The following is a 20,564-nucleotide window of genomic DNA, read 5'->3' as shown; positions in this document are numbered from 1 at the left end:
TGTATAAGTTGACTGAAGAACAAATATCCCATTTGCTAAATGCTCAATAATCTCAAAGTCTTTCTTAAGATACTCCATTGCCTTTGAAAGCTCTTCCGGAGTTCCAATTATATTTAAATCATTAACTTATACAGTTACAATAGTAGATCCTAAGTATTATTTCTTTATAAAAACACATGGACTTATAAGCTGTAAATGGATCTACAAGAAGACATGGGGTGCTGATGGGAAGGGGTAAATCTTCAAGGCTAAATTTGTGGCAAAGGGTTATACCCAGGTGGAGGGAGTCGACTATGAGGAGACTTTCTTGCTTGTTGTCATGTTGAAGTCTATCCGCATCCTCTTGTCCATTGCCTCATATTATGACTATGAGATATGGCAAATGGACGTCAAGACTGCCTTTCTGAATGGTAATCTTGAGGAGACCATTTATATGGTGCAACCCGAGGGATTCATAGCCCAAGGTCAAGAGCAAAAGGTTTGCAAACTGAATCGGTCCATTTATTGGAACATTCAGTTTGATACTGCGATCAAATCGTACGGCTTTGACCAAAATATTAATGAGCCTTGTGTCTATAAGAAAATCTTCAACAGTTCAATAGTTTTCCTAGTATTGTATGTAGTAGATGATATCCTACTAATTGGGAATGATGTAGGTCTACTGACATCAGTTAGGAACTAGCTAGCGACTCAATTCCAAATGAAAGATTTGGGAGAGTCTCAGTTTGTTTTTGGTATTCAGATCTTTTGGGATCGAAAGAACAAAGTGCTAGCACTATCCCAGGCATCGTACATTGACAAGATGTTGCTCAAGTACTCGATGCATAACTCCAAAAGAGACCTACTGCCTTTGATAGTTTGAGGAGATGAAACGGGTCTCCTATGCATCTGTCGTTGGCAGTTTGATGTATGTGATATTATGTACTAGACCGAACATCTGCTACGCTATGAGGATAGTCAGTAGATATCAGTCTAATCCAGGATAGGGTCACTGGACCACCGTCAAGAACATCCTTAAGTATCTTCGGAGAACGAGGGACTACATGCTCGTGTATGGATCTAAGAATTTGATCCTTGCCGGATACATGGACTCTGAATTTCAAATTAATAAAGATTCTCGAAAATCCACTTCAGGCTCAGTGTTCACTCTTAAGAAGGAGCTGTAGTATGGTGAAGCACTAAGCAGGGGTGCATTGCTGACTCCACGATGGAGGTCGAGTATGTAGTGACTTGTAAAGCTGTTAAGGAAGTCGTTTGGCTCAGGAAGTTCCTGACTGATCTGGAAGTTGTTTCAGACATGTCTAGGCGCATCACCCTTTATTGTGATAATAGTGGTGCTGAGGCGAACTCCAGGGAGCCCAAGAGTCACAAAACGCACAAACATATAGAGTGGAAGTATCATCTCATCCGCGAGATAGTGCATTGAGGGTACGTGATAGTCACGAAAATCGCTTCAGAGCATAACGTTGCTGACTCATTTACGAAGGCTCTCACGGCTGTTTTTTAGGGTCACCTTCAAAGCATGGGTCTACGAGACCGCCCGCTGCTGGTCTAAGGCAAGTGGGAGATTTTTGTACTGGGCCTTAGTGCCCTAGTTTATTGTTTTGAACTTGTTTTTATCTTGTACACCCACTCGCTTTAGGACAGGTGGGAGACTGTTAGGGTTGATGCCCTAAACTCTCATAGGGTCCAGTAGTTTGTAAACATTTGTATGAACAAACACTTGTGATGTAATAATATGAGATATTTTCTTCACTGTTGTCTATGAAATATGAGATACTAAGATCCCTGGTTGTCATTGTAACTTAAGCATGTATGTGGAGACATACAAGTGGATCATGCCTTAAGTGATAACCTAACTGGTCTGTAGTATATGGATAAAAGAGAGAAACCTTATCCTAGTGACACTACGGATACGGTCCGCTTTGTAGATAGTTACAAGTGTTATGACGTGCTACAGATGGTCTGATCCTGATCATTCATGTGGAGACATGCGAGCGGGGGTGTCCTATACAAAGGAGTTTGTATAAGACTGGACCACGTAGTGTTTAGTCTCGTTATATAACATCGTTCATGACAGAGACTTTCATTGCACAAGGATGACCATAGGTAACATGACCTTAATCCTGAGTGAGTTGAGAACTCCTGCGGGTGGTCCTTTGATTTTCATGGGTGCGAGTGACTAGATTGTCGACTTAAACCTACCACTTTGAGGATTCGTCTAATTGGGGAGCTGGGAACTCAGCTATACAAGATGGAATTCACTCCTTCCCCGAAGTAGGGGTAAGTAGATAGATTGCTACTTTAAAGGCTGATTCCAGGGCTTGAACGATGTGGCGCCACACACCTTCTCATGGCTCGAGAGGTGTCCACTCATAGTAGGACTATGATGTATTGTTCATTAGAGGGATCGGTGGTACTTAAGAAGTAAGATGTAACTATAGGGGCAAAACGGTAAATTGGTCAAATTATACTTACGAGCATCTGTGAAGAGTTATGACACTGTTGACTGGTTATATCTGATGGATACAGAAATATATCTATAGCGAAAAGAGTGCAACTGTCGGTCTTTAGTGAAGTGCCCGACAGTTAACAGATGGTGGATCTTATGACTAAAGAGTTTAGTCAGCTATTCACGTATCGTTGGAGCTTCAAATTACAGGTCCATAAGGTCCCTTTGGTAGCTCAATGGATTCAAGTTGAGAATCAGTTTTTGGGTCAGTTTGAAGTGTTCAAATTGACAAGAGGGAGTTTGATTATATATGATATGATTAAATTGGTTCAATTATATATGATATAATTGATATAATGTATGAGATACATTAATTGGAGGAATATGATATAAATATGATTTATATCAAGTAAAGGAGAAAAGTACTATGGTTTAAATGTTACATATGATGTGATATTAAAACTATAAATTCTAAATATAATATGATAAATTAGTTATTATATTTATTTATAATTGAAACAATTATACGATAACTGTAGGCGATTTCTCCTTTAACCGTGCGTGAAGTGGGAGGTTATGTTCAGTTTTCATAACTGAAGAATAAAATGAAAAATGTTTTCATTTTGTAGAGGAATCGCTTTATTAAGTATACTGCTAATCGTTTAGCTCACGAGAGACTGCACGACAGCCTTCAAGCGAGAGCCTAAACAATCGTATACATTTATCATTCTCTAAACGATCATGTAGCATTTTACTAAACGATCGCGTGACAAGCGAGATTCACTAAACGATCGTGTAAACAATCACGCCTGTTATTTCTAAATGATCGTATACCTGCTGAATTTTACTAAACGATCAAGCACAAAGTCTATATGATAGACAGTTCATTGTCTCACTTGCTTGGTCATATAGTTCGATCATTGTTTCCTACTTCCCTCTACCAAATCCAACAGAGCCCACACCTCCTGGATTCTCACTCCAAGTATACCAAGGTTACTGAGTGGTGGTGTCTGAGAGGTTACTTATTCATGGAAAAGATTGTTCGTGATTGACCAGACGATTGACTAGACGATCGTAGAGGCAGCGAGAAGTTGCTGGTCCAAGTCTTCACGAGAGCGAGAGGTCTTTAGAAGAAGAGTTCTTCAAAGGTATGTCTCTCATTACTTTTGTATTTATTTACTAAAGCATGTCGTAATTTGTTAGAAGATGCATAATTGGTTTGTATGTTTGTGAACGCTTGTAATTTTGTCACAATGAATTTGGATCGATCGTGCTTCCACTCATGGGTTCTCTTTGATAAGAGTTCCTTTAATTGGCAAGTATGAGATGATTTACATGGACATTAATAGTATGTAATCTTGAGACACATGAACAACATATGGACAACATATGGAGTAATGGATAAGTGACACATGGCCAATGGACACTAATAATGACCATCTACATTACACATAATTTAACATATTTATAATAATATATAATTTTATCCTTTTTTTAATATTACTTTGGTTCACTTTCAATCTTGATTTTTTTTTTCCATTATATTTTCAAAATGTTTATTTTGATCTTACTTTCAACTTTTGTTCATTTTAAGCTATGTGCTTTTGAAATTTTTTTTTTTTTTTTTGTCATTTTACTTTAAACATTGATTCATTTTAGTTTATGTATTTTTCAAATATTCATTTTGGTCAGTGTACTCTCAATTTTGGTTCATTTTGGTTCTTGTACTTTTAACAATGGACCAAAATGGCCACTTTTAGAAGTACAAGGACCAACATGGATGTTTTGAAAATGTAGAGTCTTAAATAAATTAATATTTTGAAAGTATAGGACTAAAATGAAGCAAAACTAAAAGTATAGGGACCAAAAGAATATCTAAGCCTTTTTTTTTCACAAGTTACTTTGTTGCTTGCTAGGTTGTGTGTCAATTGAATTAAAAAGTCGTTTATTCATGTTTTTTTCGTGATATATATATTAATCAAAGTAACGTATGTAGATTAATAAATTATTTAGGGATGATGTGTTTATAGTTACTAAAAAACAACACTTAATTTTAGTGAAGATTTTCATGTAAATAGTAAATTGTTATAAATTTGAAAGTACGAAGATTAAGAGCCCATTTGGATTGACTTAGAAAAAAATGTTTGTCAAAAAACTCATTTTTATCTATACATTTTTTGTTAAAAATTCATTAAAATACACTTGAAAAGCTATTTTTTAGGGGTTATCAAACACTCCAATTTCTTCCAAAATGACTTATTTTTTTAAATTAAATACTTGAAAATGTATTCCAAATACACCCTAAATTGTTATATAATGAAGTTGAATGACTAAACTAGCATAAAATAATTCAACTAACATAATATATACACTATTGACTAAGAGGTTAAAGGTTCCAATCCTTCTGTTGTTAAAGGTTTTAATTCTTTACTATCTCATTCAAGGGATGTCTGCTAATGCGGGCAGATCATTAAGGCCTCAATCCACCAATGTGAGCGTTATTCCACCACAGGTAGCTTAGGGCACCTGAGCTTGATTACTTAGTTGTATCGGAATTATGGGGTGGAGATCCCTGATGATGAGGAGAGGATGGGATGTCGGGTGTCTATCTGTAAGTCATCAGTAGCCGCCTTCTATGGGTGTCGAGTCGATCAGAAGGATGAGAACGATAGGGATGACGAGGATATTCTCACAGCAAAGGAGCTTCCTGGGGATCAGTACAATGTGCCAGTAGCGGAGGAGTCTTATGGGGAGCAGGCTTTAAGGATGTCCACTGAAGCCCTTAAGGTGGCTATCGAGTCCCTAAGGGTGAGTCAGGAGATCGCTCGTCAGGTAAGGCATATAGAAAGGACAGAACCGTCTCTACTATGCTAGCATCGATTTTTAAAGCGACCTTCAGAGGGAACGCATACCAAAAAGATACCAATGAAGCCGACCATTAATGGCTAGTTCGAAGGCCAGGAGCGGTCTAAGAAGATAAGAGAGTGCTTTACCGAGGGGGAGGAGCTCTCTTCCAGATTCAATTATCAGAAGAAGATTGTCATAAGAACCGGACTCACCAGACTTCGATTGAGGCTAGCCTTCCTTCTTGTGCCCTCGGTAGTATTTTTTTTTTCTTTTCTTTATTTTTATTTTTTTTATTTTTGTAGTTTGTAGTTTTTCTTTCTTTTTGTTTTGTATGTTTCTTTTGCTTTTGTTTTTGTTTTATTTTTCTTTTTGTAGGCCTCTCCAAAGCTTCAACAAAAGCGAAGAGAGCGGTATTCCAACCATCATCCCGTGTGCGACATATTTTTAGGGGAGGTTTTCTGTTTCCTTGTCCTTTTTATTTTTTAGCTTTACTTGAGATACATTAGGGACAATTTATCGTTTTAAAGTTGGGGGTGGGTACATGTTGGGTAGTTTTATTTTAGCTTGGGGTCCTTGAGCGTTATGCTCGGACTATGCTTTGTGTGCTTTGATTGCCTTGTTTGCTCTGTTGCTCTGTTGTTATTATGATGGTTTATGATGCACTCTTCTTGTAATAAAATTTGGATGAAAGAACGTTAGGAAAGCATGATCATGATTTTTAGCCCAATTAAAAGAAAATCTTGTCTCTGATGCATCTTTAAGTCATTGTTTTGCAAAATTAAAGTCTTGCATGCTTAGAAATGGATTATCTGGTTTGTATTCCTATTATCACCCTAAAAGGTCCTGACTTAGGAGTAACCTTATTTGTTTTAGAGCAAAACTAGACAAAGTAGGTTTAAAATAGGGCACACTTTGTAAAAAAAAAAAAAAAAAAAAAAAAAAAAAAAAAAAGAGACAAAAAGAAAGAAAAACAAATTAGTTGCAAATCTGAGAAAAAAAACAAAAAAAATAGCAATAAAAAATTTTTAAAAAAATGAGGCAATAGCTAGCTTGCCTACAAAAAAAAAAAAAAAAAAAAATAGTATGTGTGTGTATGCATGAATAGAGGTGAAAAGAGCTACATGCGTCATGTCTAGTTAGGGCCCCGCGAGAAAAGAGTGGATAGGTTCCCAGTGGGTGTGAAAGCTCGCTCTCTAGGTAAAATAAATGTCCTTTATGTGGTGTGTTTAGGCACCCTTGTCTTAGTGTTGCCCTCATTTTTGCAAGTTTGGTATGTTCAAGGTTGATAACCGAGCCAGAGTAGGGAAAAAACGAGATGAAAACCTTATAAAACTTTTTCGGACTGTGCAAGCTTAACTAGCAAGTCTCTAGGGTTACTCATGCATGAATAGATTAAGAATCATTCTTGAAATTGTGCTTCATTGATTGATTGTAATTGAATTTCGTTCTTGAATACAAACCTTATTCTAGTTGATTGTTGAGACTGGAATAGCAACTTTGCAACTAGAGCTAGCATGTGTTTCATGATTGCTTTATTATGTGTTTCTACCTTGCTCGGGACGAGCAAGAATTAAGTTGGGGGTGTTTGATAGCTCTCGAAAAGAGTTATTATTCCTAGCTTAATTTGGACTCGTCTCGAGCAAGGTAGAAACACATACTCATGCAACCATGAAACACATGCTAGCTCTAGTTGCAAAGTTGCTACTTCAGTCTCAATAGTCAATTAGAATAAAGTTTGTAATCAAGAACGAAATTCAATTACAATCAATCAATGAAGCACAATTCAAGAATGATTCTTAATCTATTCATGCATGAGTAAGTCTAGAGCCTTACTAGTTAAGTTGCACAGCCCGGAAAATTTTTATAAGGTCCTCAGTCCGTTTTTTCTCTACTCTGGCTCGGTTATCAACCTCGGACATACCAAACTTGCAAAAAAGAGGTTAACATTAAGACAAGGATGTCTAAACACACACACATACAACATAAAGGGCATTTATTTTACCTAGAGGGCTAGCTTTCACACTCCATAGTCAGGAACCTATCCACTCTTTCCTCGCGGGGTCCTAACTAGACATGACGGAGGTAGCTCTTTTTACCTCTATCCATGCATACACACACACTATTTTTTTGTGAGCAAGCTAGCTATTGCCTCATTTCGATTCTTTATTGCTCTTTTTTTTGTTTTTTGTTTTTTTTCTTAGAACTACAACTAATTTGCTTTTCTTTTTTTTTCTTTTTTTTTGTCTTTTTTTTTTATACACAATAGGCCCTATTTTATCCACTTTGTCTAGTTTTGCTCTAAAACAAATAAGGTTACTCCTAAGTCAAAGGTTGGGTGACAACAGGAATATAAACCAGATAACTCAATTCTAAGCATGCAAGACTTTAATTTCACAAAACAATGAGTTAAAGATGCATGAGAGACAAGATTTTTTAAAAAAAAAAATTGGGCTAAAAATCATGATTATTCTTTCTTGACGTTCTTTCATGCAGATTTTATTACAAGAAGAGAGCGGTATCCCAACCACCATCCTGGGAATAGCCATCAAATTCCTCATTACTATTGCTACCTATTAGCATGCACATGCACGATAAAGCGTGACAGTAAACCTCAATAATCATGCTTGAGAATTAAAACAGATTCAAAGAAAAACATAATTAAGAATTACAACATCAATTGAAAACAAAAAAAACTCATGAAATTGATATTGAATTCTTGATACAAGAAACTAGATAAAAATCAATTCATAAATTCATAGACAAATTCAAGAGTTCAAGCCAATACATGTTTACAATCCAAAATAAAACTAAAATCTAATCTAATGATACCGAAAACATTAAAGGAAAAGAAGATAGTTTGGCCTTTCCTCAGCCTCCATTGAAATTCAACATGAAATTAACCTAAAATCGAAGGAAGGTATTTATAGAAAGATGGTAGCGTCGCAATGCTAGATAGAGCGTTACAATGCTGCAACGCAGCTGGCTCCGAGCGTTAGGCATAGAGGCACAACGCTTGGGTTGACACTCGCTTACACGCGCTAGGGCATCTCCATCTCTACATTCGTAGCGTTGCAACACTGTCGTTGCCCTACACCTTGGCATTCTACCTTCAAGCGTCAGGCAAGCGTTGGGACTAGGCAAATCATGTAACACTGAGGCAGGGACATTTTGGTCTTTTTAACTCTTTTGAAGCCCGGATGCTCAAATCAACTTCAATTTGCTCCAAATCAACCCCGTTCAGCTTCAAATCGCCAATTCTACCTCTTGATTGTTCGATACCTACAAAATAACACAAATAAATACATAAAATTCAATAATAAGTCCGAATGAAGTTAGGAATAATAGCTCCTTTTTAGAGTTATCAAACGAATGACTGAATTATTACAAATAAAAGTTGAAGGGAAAATGTATTTTTTACTTTATTTATTTAAGTTCACAATTAGTAAGAATGAGAATAGGGTGAGGTAAAAATTTGAACCTCTAACTCTTAATTGAGATGTAACCTAGACAAATTGAAAGGAGTTTTCTCTTTGTGGATATACTTATATTTATGACCCATTTGACAAGATCTAGACGAAAGTTGATATACCTCTTTAAACCTTAAGTTCAATAACCTTTTTTCGAAGTGAAATTATGGAATTGTCCTATTGTATGTACGCGTATCGATATTCAATTCTCACTTAAGTTACTCGCTCTCCTTACTAGTTGAATTTTCTTTCCTTCTAGTTGAATTTTCTTTCCTTCTTTCTTTTTTTTTTTTAAAAAAAAAATTGTTGACATATTCTTGAGTTGATCTATAAATGAGAATTACATCAATGAATTACAAGAGAAGTGTAACGACCCGAGTTCAGGAGGGGTATATGAATGAACTGGTATCACATCCAAATGAGAGAGATCCTAAGAACATGAAAGTATGATTAAGAAAGGCTTAAAAGAATTAAAAGTTACTACTTATATCAATAAGGTGCACCTTTCTTTTCGGTGGCTCAATCATAGAAACTCAAAAGTTAAGCGTGTTTAGCTTGGAGAAATCCTATGTTGGGTGATTTCCTGGGAATTTTCAGCATCCTGAAAGGACCCTTGTTGGTTTGTGGGAACAACTTTTACTTCTAAAAAGCCTAAACAAAAGTGTACGAGGAGATGAATCCTATTTAATAGTGTACGAGGAGATGAAGCCTAAAAAGCCTAAACAAAAGTGTATGATCGTCATCATAAATCCTATTTAATAGTATACGAGGAGATGAATAATTAACATACTATTAGTCTGTATCATAAATCACCATTTTTCAAAATCTATGACAAACGTCTTTACAAATCCAAAATTTTAGGTGCTAAATAAATAAATAAATAGGATAAAAAAGAAAGAAAGAAAGCAAAAACTCTACATGGTGTATAAAGAAGAAAAATGCAGAATTCAGCGGCTTCTTCCTTTCCGACTGTTGACTTAGTTTTGACCTTCGAAATTTGATCACTTCCTCACATCACATTCCATGGTGGATTTCAATTTTCATTCCAATTAAGGTGAATTCATTTCCATCCCTCGCATTTCTCTTCGTTTTTCTTCTTCTTTCTGGAACAAGGCTGTGCTATTATGCTCTAGGGTTCTTTCTTTCTACGGTTTTCTTGATTCTTGGCTGCAAACTTTTACCATTTCTTTTTTCGTTGTAATATTTTTCCTATTTCATTTCGATTCTTACATCATTCATTCGTAGTTCAACACCCAATGTACACGAGCATTGTTGGACGTTTTGCATCATTCATTAGTAGTTGCCCATTACAATTTTGATCGCCTTGATCTTGATTTATGAATCAATTCAATGATTCTTGACCATTGAACTCTTCAATTGATTAGGGTTTCAATTGGTTTGAATTAAACAAATGCATGGTTGGTTACATAGTTTTGGTTACTCTGGAATTCAATCTTGAGACCTTGTTCGATTCTCTGATTCTATTTGAACTTCATTTTTCAGCCTTTTGAAATTATTTGTTAGGTTTCATTTTACTTGATTGGACCGCCGTCTTGTAGTTGCTTTCTTTATATGTTATTCTTTCATTTTTTTTTTTCCGAATGAAAGTCAAGTTTCTCATATCAAAAATAAATTATTATGGATTCAGATTGTTGTGACCTCGAGTAGAAATGTGTAGTTTATTGACTTCTGCATTTCTTGGTGAACCCTTTGTATATGTATACCATCCAGAGGACAATATTCCCTGGTAGTTCTTGTTGACAGTGTAAACATAGCTAGTTGTTATAACTTGTTAGAAAAATTTTAGGACAAATTGCAAAAACCACCTCTAAAGTAGGATGGTAATTGCAATTATATCCTCGCACTTTCAATCGTAAAACTTGAGCCCTCAAATTTACACAAATACTAAAATTGGACCATCAAACTCACATAATTATAAAAGTTGTATCGATTGTATAAGTTTCTCAATTTCTACCACTATGATAAGTTTGAGGGTCCAGTTTTAACTCTTGTAGAAGTTTGGGGGTCCAATTTTTACAATTGAAAGTTTGAAGGCGTAATTGTAACTCCCATCATACTTCATGATGGTTTTTGCAATTTGCACTAAATTTGAAGCCAGCCACTCAAAACTCAAACTCGTTTTATCCATTTTCTAGATAGCTATCTTTAATGCAGTTGAGTTCTCATGTTTATGTTTCCCAGAATATATGCGATAGCCCAATCTTGACATGGATGACAAACATTTTCACTGGAGCCAGTGGCAACTGCTCGATTCTATCCTTCCTACTGGAGGCTTTGCCCATTCGTTTGGTCTCGAGGCTGCAATACAAGCTCGCATTGTCTCACATCAGGAAGATCTTAAAAACTATGTGATCCATTTGTTAGACAACACTGGAAGTTTGCTTCTTCCCTTTGTGCATTCAGCCACACTATCGCCTGATTTTGAAACTTGGAAAAAAAATGACAGATTATTGGATTCAATGTTGACTAATGAAGTTAGTCGAAAGGCATCTGTTACACAAGGGTCAGCGCTTATGAGAGTTGCAGCAATAGTATTTTCTGAAATATCATCTCTAAAAGCCATGCGGGAAACAACCTTGTCTGGGACTGGGGCTGTTTCGTTCCACCATGCTCCCATCTTCGGGCTAATCTGCGGTCTACTTGGATGGGATAGCACAATGTCACAGAGGGCATATCTGTTTATTACCATGAGAGATGTTATTTCTGCTGCAACAAGATTGAATTTAGTAGGACCCTTGGGTGCAGCTGTGTTGCAACATCAGCTTGCGCTTGTTGCTGAAGACATATTGAAAAAATGGATGAACCGTCCCGTTGAAGAAGCTTGCCAAACCGTTCCTCTGTTAGAGACAGTACAAGGATGCCATATGTACCTGAATTCTAGACTGTTTTGTTCTTGAAAAGTTTTGAAGTGTTAAACTGTTTTCCTGTGATTTTGGGTATAGGTGTCCCCTTCTTTCTTGGTCTGTGCTTGAAACTAGTAAAATGTTCACCCGTAACTAAAGTACAGTACATTCATTTTAGAGATTAGTTGAATAACTTACACAATTAGTGACTTTGGCACTAGAGGTTCAAAAAATGTGTTACTATCAGAGTGAATTCAATAATGGAGATTTGTTGGCATTTCAACATTCCTTCTTCTTTCATGGCATACCCAGAAGAAAATCCAATGTATGTCTGAATGGCATGCCATGATTTGTTCTTGCTCGTATATACCATTGTCTCTTGTTTTTAAGGATCTTATGCGGTTGGTATTGTTGACTAATTCCATTGAGTTTGGATTTATTAATCCCTTAACCATCCAAGACTTTGCTGGTCAAGTGGATTTAATGAACTCGTACATACTTGAAATATTGAATATTCTGAACCTTTCAATTTAACTACCTACAATCTCCACTTACAGTTCTTAGTAGTACATGCAACATAAACATAAAGAACGAAGAACTTCGTTCGTACACTTGTTTACCTAAATTCAAAATTCAAAATTCTTTTTTCCGGCATTTGCCAAGTATCCAAATTTGAAGGATCTAAAATAAGGTACCTGACTTGAATTCAAATGTAGTTCAACACAAATCAGGGTAGCACACAACATTCCAAAAAGGAACAAAGAATATTCTTGGAACTTCATGTATATAGTCTTCTAAGTACTGCACAGGAAGGCCAATCAGTATTCATATGGCTTTTCTCGGCATTGACATAGGTAGATAGATTAGAATTACAAGAGCTAGTCTTTGATGACTAACCACCCTATTTCCCAACCATTAAGTTAATGGGAACATTAAAGATCATAGAAGTGTTCATCTACATCCACACAAACAAAATTTTGAACTCCAATCAATTTCGTGTGTGGCGTGCATAGTGTCAAATTTTGTTAATGTTCGACACAGGCCATGAGCGCATCAGATTAAGTCGAAAGAGATCATCGCATTCTACACCTGTGAGATCCATCATCATAGAGGACGGTTCATGACATGTTTGTCTTCAAACTCAATTTAAGGTGACCTACTATGTTCTTCAGGTACAGCTAGACTTTCTCCAGCTCCATCAGCAACAATGTTTTCCTCTTTGCCATTCATGTCATTGAAACTCCTTTTCCTAATAGGGTGTGATTTCTCCTTGTGATAATTATCTTCAGGTTCTTTTCCCTTGCCTTTCTCATTCTCAGTTTCTTTTACTGATGGCATATCCCCATTTTGAGGAGGGAACAATGGAGGTTCCTTGCCGCTCAATCGACAAAATACTTTTTCAACCGTGTCGTTTATTTCTTTGCCCAACCCATTGTTGTCCAAAATTAATTCCCAAACAGATTTAGAGGCTTTCTCAAGCACTGGTGCTCTGCATGACATCCAAGAGTAATTTAAGTGTCAGGAACTTAAACATGTATAAAGTCATTTGTTCACTTACATCTTCAGCAAAGCGTTCAAACAGATGCACAATTTAGTAGAACAAGAAAAAGGGAAAAAAGAAGAGGGGGAGAGGAGGAGGGGGAATTCTCTTAAACAGACAATCATCATGAACATTCCAGATGTGGTACAACATTATGAAACTATCAACACGTAAGAGGATACATAATCTGCTTTTCTTTAAGATTCAGGATGCTGTATTCTCTTCAATTATTTTGTAAGTATTTATTGTTAATGAAGTTTTTGTTCCCAATGAAAACAAAGAACTCATGCTCATTTATATGTATCTGTAGTTAACTTGAGCACGCGTTAGCCACAGACCTCACAAGATGGAAAAACAAAAAGTCAAGGCACTGTTTTGATAACTATTTGGTTTTTGAAAATAATGCTTAAAAATAGCACATTTCACTTATGAGGTTCTCTGTTTTGTTAAATACATTTAAAAATGTTTTCAAAATCCAAGTCAGGTTTTAAGAACTAAAAAAAAGTAATTTTTAAAAGGGTGATTTTGTTTTTGAAAATTGGATAAGAATTGAAATGTTTCTTTAAGCAAGGTGAAAGCTATGGTAAAGAAATTGAGAGAAAACCAACAAAAATTTCAAAACAGAATAAAAGACGAAATCACCATCAAACAGGGTCCAAGTTTGCAGTCCTTAGAACAAATTGAAAAGACACGATGTAATGAAATTTAAATTGTCTCCTCGTGTTGAGTTCAGTTCAAATAATAGTGAACAAAAAGGAGGGAAGAATGGGGAGGTAAGAGACATTTAAACAGTGAAGTAAAAATAATACTAACTCGAGTTCCTGTCGAAGGGCATCGAATAACTCCCTTTTGGTCTGTTTCTCTGCCCCAGGAGTATTGAGGACTTTGCTTTGTTCTACCATTTTAATGGTCGTATTCTTAAGCTCCTCCTGCAACAAGACAGATATACATAGAGACTTCAAACGCCACGCCAGAAAAGAAAGGCTCAAAGACCATTCTATGTTAGGCATGTGACTTTGCTTAAAATACCAATTTGTTAATCCAACCAACTACATAAACTCATGTTATAAGATTTATCTTAGCCTTCTACATCATAACCAACTTGTATCTATAACTTATTGCAACCGAACTTTGCACACTTAGACTTGTTAAAACCATAAGTCAAACAGCCAACTTCAATGTAGCTCAATTTGTCAAGGAAAGAAGTGAATTCCTACCCTAACCTTTTGTTGAATTGAAAAGAACCACGAGTGAAACATCCTTCGTGTGTCTTTCTCTCATTCGATCGATATTATAGACATGTTTGGAATGACTTCCTAAAGGCTTAAAAACAGGTTTAAATGTTAAACAACTATTTATAAACACTTGGCAAGTCATTCTAAACAGGGCACTACATAGTTGGATTCAATAGTACCAATTTAAAACTCAAAGAAAACGAGATAGGATTATGTAGAAGCAGCGAAACTGACATTAGCTTTGAGCTGGTTAATGATCTTCAACCTGAGAGAATCGATAGTACCATCATTCATCAACGACTCCAGCACGTCTTCTGGAGTTATTACTGAAGAAGAACCCATGAATCTTTCTCTTCAAACTTTTTTCTCCTCACTTCAAAATCACAACAGCGATGTTTATCAGTCTTAAAACCACAAATAGAACAGACAAATTCAGAACAATAAGTTCAAAAAAAAAACAACCCAAATTCTTCAGAACTGTAAGTTTTTCGCTAAAATGTTTCCTACCCAGAAAAGAGCAGACATGATCACGAAACCCCACGATTTCAAATGTTCCGGAAAAGCAAAAATTCCGCTAAGGAAACAAAATTTTCGATTGAAACAAACACGGAAGCGAATAGAAGAGATTAAATCTTACAGAACTGTTGTAAAAGATTGCAGTAAATGGGTTATTTAAATGTGATTTCAGAATCGAACAGATCTTTCGCACCTGCTCGTTGGTTTAATCCGACGAGAGCTTCTTCTTTCTTCCAACTCGGGCTCTCAAAGATATGTATGTACGTATGCCTCCGGGAGTAAGGGTGGAGGATTCTTTTCATTATTTATTGGTTAAAACAACAGGATTAAATTACCATTTTATCCCTATATTCCCTCTTCTTTCCATAAATTTTAGGGACGATTTTAATCCGTTTCTAAATTTTAGATTGAGTTGTTTAAGTTTTGAGTTGATTTCAATTTAGTTTATAAAATATTATAATTTTACCTTTTATATTTGAGTTTTGGATTTCTAGATTTTAAAATTTTACACTTTCAACCTTAATTTTTCATCATACTTACTCTCGATTATTAACGTCAATATCTCTTAACTAACTTAAAATAATTATGTAGTGAAATTTTAAATTTAATTTTAAAAGTGTTGAAAAATAGTGAAACTTAATTAATTATAATTATTTTAATCAATTTAAATTTATTAACATATACTAACACTAAAAACAGAAAATTAGCATTTAGTGAAAAACGAGGTTAAAAGTATAAATCTTGAAATTTAGGGACCAAATTGAAATAAAACTCAAATGCCAAGGGTAAAATTATAATATTTTGAAACATAGGGATTAAATTGAAATCAAACTCAAAACTTAAAGATTAAATGTGTAACACTTTAAAACCTAAAGACCAAATAGAAACTATACCCAAAACCTAAGGACAAAAAGATTTTTTCCCCAAAATCTTAAATTTAATCCCTCAAACTTAATTTGTATTGAAATCAATTAAATAATTATTATTATGATAATGTAATAAAATACAATATATGAATATATTTCTAAAGGGACCTTTAATATTAATATTGTTGTTTTCAAAACTTATTAGAGAAATATTGTTGTTTTGAAACTTATTAGAGAAATATTGTTGTTTTGGGAATCCGAGGCTAGAGGTTGAACGTTGAGAACTCGACTAATGTGGAGGTCGAACGTTGAGAACTCGACGAACAAAGAAAAACTTGGAAACAATACATAAGCCGAAACTTCAACCCTCGACAAGGGAAATCTCGCGAATCTCGCTTAGGTTATCGAAGGTTGAAGTTTCGACACACATCCACCCTCGAGATTGCAGGTTTATTACTTTTCTTTTTCCCTCATAGAGGAAATAAAGTAATGAGATGGTATACTATATGTATCTGTGTACTCGAGCTGCTTCTAACAACCTATGCATTTTGTTATCATTTCGAATTAGACAGAGGCTTGTGGGATTGACATGAGGGGATGGGGATGGCTATATTTCTGGGAGCGAACTCCAGGCGAATATGAAGCGCGTGGATACAAGTTATGCCTTGGAATGAAAGACAATTCCGAATTAGCTTTGTCTACGAACAAAAAAGTAGGTCCATAATCAAAAAAGTGTTTGTGATTGTTCTAGAAGAAATGAAAGCTAGTAATCATTAATGAAAAAATAACAACAATAACAAAGAGTGCGAGAGTGAGAAAGCGAGATCTTAGGAGAGAGTGAGAGAGTAAGATCGTAGGAGAGAGCGAGATCTTAGGAGAGAGCGGGAGTCTTCACTTTATTTGAACTTTCCATAGAAATATATATATAAAAAGAGGAAAAAAAAGCTAATAATCATACTATAATTGAATAATCATTAGACAATAAATTGAATATATTAGATTATTATACTATAATTGAATAATCATTAGACAACAAATTGAATATATTAGATTATTATACTATAATTGAATAATCATTAGACAATAAATTGAATAAATTGAATAAATTGAATATATTAGATTATTATACTATAAATTGAATATATTAGATTATTATAATGTAAAACTTTATTTATTACAAAAAAAAATTGAATATACAGTAGATTATTATAAAAAAAGTTGAATATACAATAAATTATAATAAAAAAAATTGAATATACAATAAAATGAATATATAATAAAAAAAATTATTTATTATTCAATCCCTAACTATCTGGAGCCCATCTTAGTAACGAAGGACACTTCCTTCGATTATGTCCTAACTGGTTACAAAATCCACATCGTTGTCGAGTAGCTGGTTCTGTCCAATCCATCTTGTTGTGATAACGTGAACTTTTCGGGTGTCAGTTTATGTTTATCGTGTTGGGTGTCAGTTTCAAATTCAAAAGTTCAACAAAACAATTGAAGATATCAAATGAATAAATTAGAGTTGTCTAAAGTTTTTTTGACAACATTAGTTTAGAGCAATGGACTCACACATGATGAAGGATTCAGATATGGGTGGATGATGACAAATCTATCAGAGTGCATAAATGGAGTCCTCAAAGGAGCTCGAATGTTGCCTATAAATGCTCTTGCTCAGATAACGTTCTTCAAATGCGTTAACTATTTTGAGAAAAGAAAAGCAGAAATAAGGGATGCATTAGAGCATCAAGATAAACCCAAGACCTATTGATCCCGATGTTTTGTACGACTAGTCCATTCATCGATCATTCGTCGAGAGGCAGGATTTATTCAGTTGGACTGGCATCTGATCACAACCTTGGTCGAGAGATGGAGGCCCGAGACGCATACATTCCATATGTCGGAGAGTGTACTATCACTCTACAAGACATAGAAGTGTTGTTGGGGTTACCTGTTGACGGTGAGCCGGTCACCGGAGTGATGTACGATGACTAGTTAGAAGTTTGTCAACTGTACCTCGGTGCGACCCCATCTGCCGACAAGATTAAAGGATCGAGGTTAAGTTTAATATGGTTAGGAACACAATTTCGTGAGCTCACAGATGATGTAGACGAGAAAATCGTCATAAGATATGCGCGAGCATATATACTACAAATGATGGGTGAAAGTCTGTTTTCAGATAAATCAAGTCATTTTGTTCACTTGGTGTTCTTGCCACTGTTAGCTAACCTCTATGATGCGGGGCGGTATTCGTGAGGTGGAGCATGCTTGGCATGGTTGTATAGACAACTATGCAAAGCAACAAGACCTGAGGTTCGAGAGATAGTTGGGCCTCTCATACTTTTGCAACTATGGGCTTGGGAACGATTTCCAAAAATAGCTCTACAGCTACATCATGTTAATGACGCTCAGTTAGTTGGACAAGCCTACGGTTCTCGGTATATTGTTTTAATTTAATTTAATTTTTATATCACTGATCTAGTTAATTTAAATTCTAAATTATCAATTTAAAAATTTAAGTGGAGAGACAAAATTTGTGTGACTAGGACAACCACACATGTAGTCAACCAGTATAGATACATGTTTGATCTACTTCAACCTGAACAGGTACATTACACTAAACCTAATTGATTATTTTATTCACATTTTTATTGTATTTGTCTTTAATATTCTCTAATATAATATTTTGTGTTTTAGGTTATTTGAGAGCCGTACAAAATTATTGTGCATACTTTGCCTAATTTTTGTACAAATGGTCAAAACATATGGCGGACAATGAGTCCTCTCATATGTTTTCACATTGGTGAGTGACATCTTCCTGACATGGTGATGAGACAATTCGGTTTTCAGCAGGATATCCCATCACCTTGTAATACTGAACCCGTACTGCATGATATTGACCTAAGGACTGGAGATTAGTCCAAAAAAGTTGCACATTTGGTAGTGCGATGGCACTATCGTGCAAGGTTTATTGCAGTGGGGGTTTCTCTTGAACAGTTTGACATAGATGTTGTATATTCATTGGTATAATAATATCACAAGGCGCTACGTCACTCGTCCGGAGCAGCTGTGGGTCATCTAGTAAATGAATGAATATTATCTAATTTTTTTAATTTAAATTTATTTTAAATATTTTCTAATTGTTTTATAATTCACAGAGATCGAACAACAGTAGACTCCGTGAGGTTGCGAATGATCCGAACCAGGTTCTTGCTATATGTAGTGACAACCAAAGCTATATAGAAGAAATTCATTATATGTACGAAATACCTATTGTTCCTCTACCAGCTCCTAGACGTAGAGGACCTGTTCGGGAAAAAGGATGAGTTTGATGAGGTTGCACATAATGTGGAAGAGTTGCCCCCTATGACGTAGATGCAGAGTCAAACTGATTATGTTAGCCCGATGATGATGACGCCAGCATTTGGTTCAGGACATTATGACTCAAAGGCTGGTCTTCGTCTTCATACGTGCATGGACATGGTCAGGGTCATGGACAGCATCATGAATATTTATATTATGAAGGACCTGCAGAGGTACCAGAGCAACATCAAGAAGAACCCGAGCAACCTCAAGTTCGAAGTTGACGACGACAACCAGCTCGAAATCGACAACGTCCGCCTTGTGGGACACATTGATTTTTGTAATTATCTTTATATAAATGAGATATTTAATTTACATTTTTTTTTATTTTTATGAGTTATTATTATTTTTAATTTATTCTTTTTAGAGTTTAAATAAAATAATAAATATTTTTAGATTTTTTTTTATAAAATGGAAAATTAAAAAAAAGAAGAAGAAAGGATTAGAAAGAAGAAGGTGGAATGTATAATAATTAAAAAGAAAAAAAAAAAGAAAAATTTGTACAGTATTCTCGCTCTCTATCAAAATCTCGCTCTCTCAAACTCTCGTTGTCTCTCATAATCTCGCTCTCGAATTTGATTAGCTCGTTAGCTCGTTAGCAGCAAAAAGAAGGAGATTCATTAGCTCGTTAGCTCGTCAGACTTGCTGAGATGACAGAATCCGTTTGAAAACAACAATATTTTCCTAAAAAAAAGAAGGTCGAGGGTTCAAAATTCGACCTATCTAGTTTGAAAACAACAATATTTTCCTAAATAGGTCGAATTTTCAACCTTCGACTTATTTAAAACAACAATATTTTTACAAATAGTTTGAAAACAACAATATTTTCCTAAATAGTTTCTAAAGTACAATATTCTTTTAATTTTTCCTTTCTAAAGAGTATTAAAAATGCAAATAAATAATAAAAATGTTGTTTAAAAAATCAATAATAAATTAGTAGTATGGATAAAATTTAAGATTTTTTAAAAGTATATAAGCTAAAATTGGACAAGTTTCAAATTGACCCAATATTATTTTAGTTGATGTACTTTGGGTTTCTTTCCCATTTTAGTTATTATATTTTCAAATTTCCAATTTTAGGCCTTGTACTTAATAAATCTTAAAATTGGTCTCTTTAGTTAGTTTATTCTTGAGTTTTTTCAAACAAAAATTTAGTCTTTATTTGCATTCTTTTTATAAATATCATTTTATTTACATAGTGTTTTTTATGGCATGAGAAATGTCATTTTTACTCCATTTCGATAAATTTTAATTTTGATGGTAATATTTAAAATTTATTGAAAGTATATAATTATGTTTAAGATTCATTGAAAATATAATGAATAAAATTGGATAATTCTGGTTAAAAAATTAAAAATAAATTAAACAATTGAAAATATAAGGATTATATAGAAATTAAATTCATAATTTA

At 34.8% G+C, this 20,564-nt stretch overlaps 2 protein-coding genes across 5 annotated transcripts; one reads left to right on the top strand and one right to left on the bottom strand.

The window, feature by feature from the left end:
- Window positions 1-9,565: 9,565 nt before the first annotated feature.
- UREF (urease accessory protein F) lies at window positions 9,566-11,915 on the top strand. Its single transcript, XM_039034552.2, has 2 exons — window positions 9,566-9,820; window positions 10,969-11,915. Exon 2 carries the CDS (start codon window positions 10,995-10,997, stop codon window positions 11,682-11,684), a length of 690 nt encoding a protein of 229 aa, XP_038890480.1. The 5' UTR covers window positions 9,566-9,820; window positions 10,969-10,994; the 3' UTR covers window positions 11,685-11,915.
- Window positions 11,916-12,385: 470 nt separating this feature from the next.
- Window positions 12,386-15,221, bottom strand: LOC120080024 (antigenic heat-stable protein). Of its 4 annotated transcripts, none has more exons than XM_039034553.2 (4): window positions 15,115-15,221; window positions 14,640-14,778; window positions 13,984-14,099; window positions 12,386-13,119 (listed from the first exon to the last, which is right to left on the bottom strand). In XM_039034553.2, the coding sequence occupies exons 2-4, from the start codon at window positions 14,745-14,747 to the stop codon at window positions 12,777-12,779; spliced, it is 567 nt and encodes a 188-aa protein (XP_038890481.1). In that variant the 5' UTR covers window positions 14,748-14,778; window positions 15,115-15,221; the 3' UTR covers window positions 12,386-12,776. The 4 variants fall into 4 exon arrangements, with proteins under 4 accessions (XP_038890481.1, XP_038890483.1, XP_038890484.1 ...); XM_039034555.2 differs by having other exon boundaries at window positions 15,043-15,201; XM_039034556.2 differs by having other exon boundaries at window positions 14,913-15,152.
- Between the last annotated feature and the right edge of the window lie 5,343 nt (window positions 15,222-20,564).

This window comes from Benincasa hispida, chromosome 6 (assembly GCF_027475165.1).
Source record: "Benincasa hispida cultivar pf3 chromosome 6, pf3_genome.v1.1, whole genome shotgun sequence".
In the NCBI taxonomy this organism is placed as follows: Eukaryota; Viridiplantae; Streptophyta; class Magnoliopsida; order Cucurbitales; family Cucurbitaceae; genus Benincasa; species Benincasa hispida.
Note: the sequence above shows the minus strand (reverse complement) of the source record. Positions and strands in the feature narration are given on the sequence as shown.

What these genes read in the sequence shown, in the direction of transcription:
- UREF (XM_039034552.2), top strand. Translation starts at nt 10,995, where the DNA reads ATGGATGACAAACATTTTCACTGGAGCCAGTGGCAACTGCTCGATTCT.
- LOC120080024 (XM_039034553.2), bottom strand. Translation starts at nt 14,747, where the DNA reads ATGGGTTCTTCTTCAGTAATAACTCCAGAAGACGTGCTGGAGTCGTTG. An exon ending in TTAACCAGCTCAAAGCTAAT is followed by an intron (nt 14,100 to 14,639) that starts GTCAGTTTCGCT and finishes GTCTTGTTGCAG; the next exon opens with GAGGAGCTTAAGAATACGAC. An exon ending in GCCCTTCGACAGGAACTCGA is followed by an intron (nt 13,120 to 13,983) that starts GTTAGTATTATT and finishes GATGTCATGCAG; the next exon opens with AGCACCAGTGCTTGAGAAAG.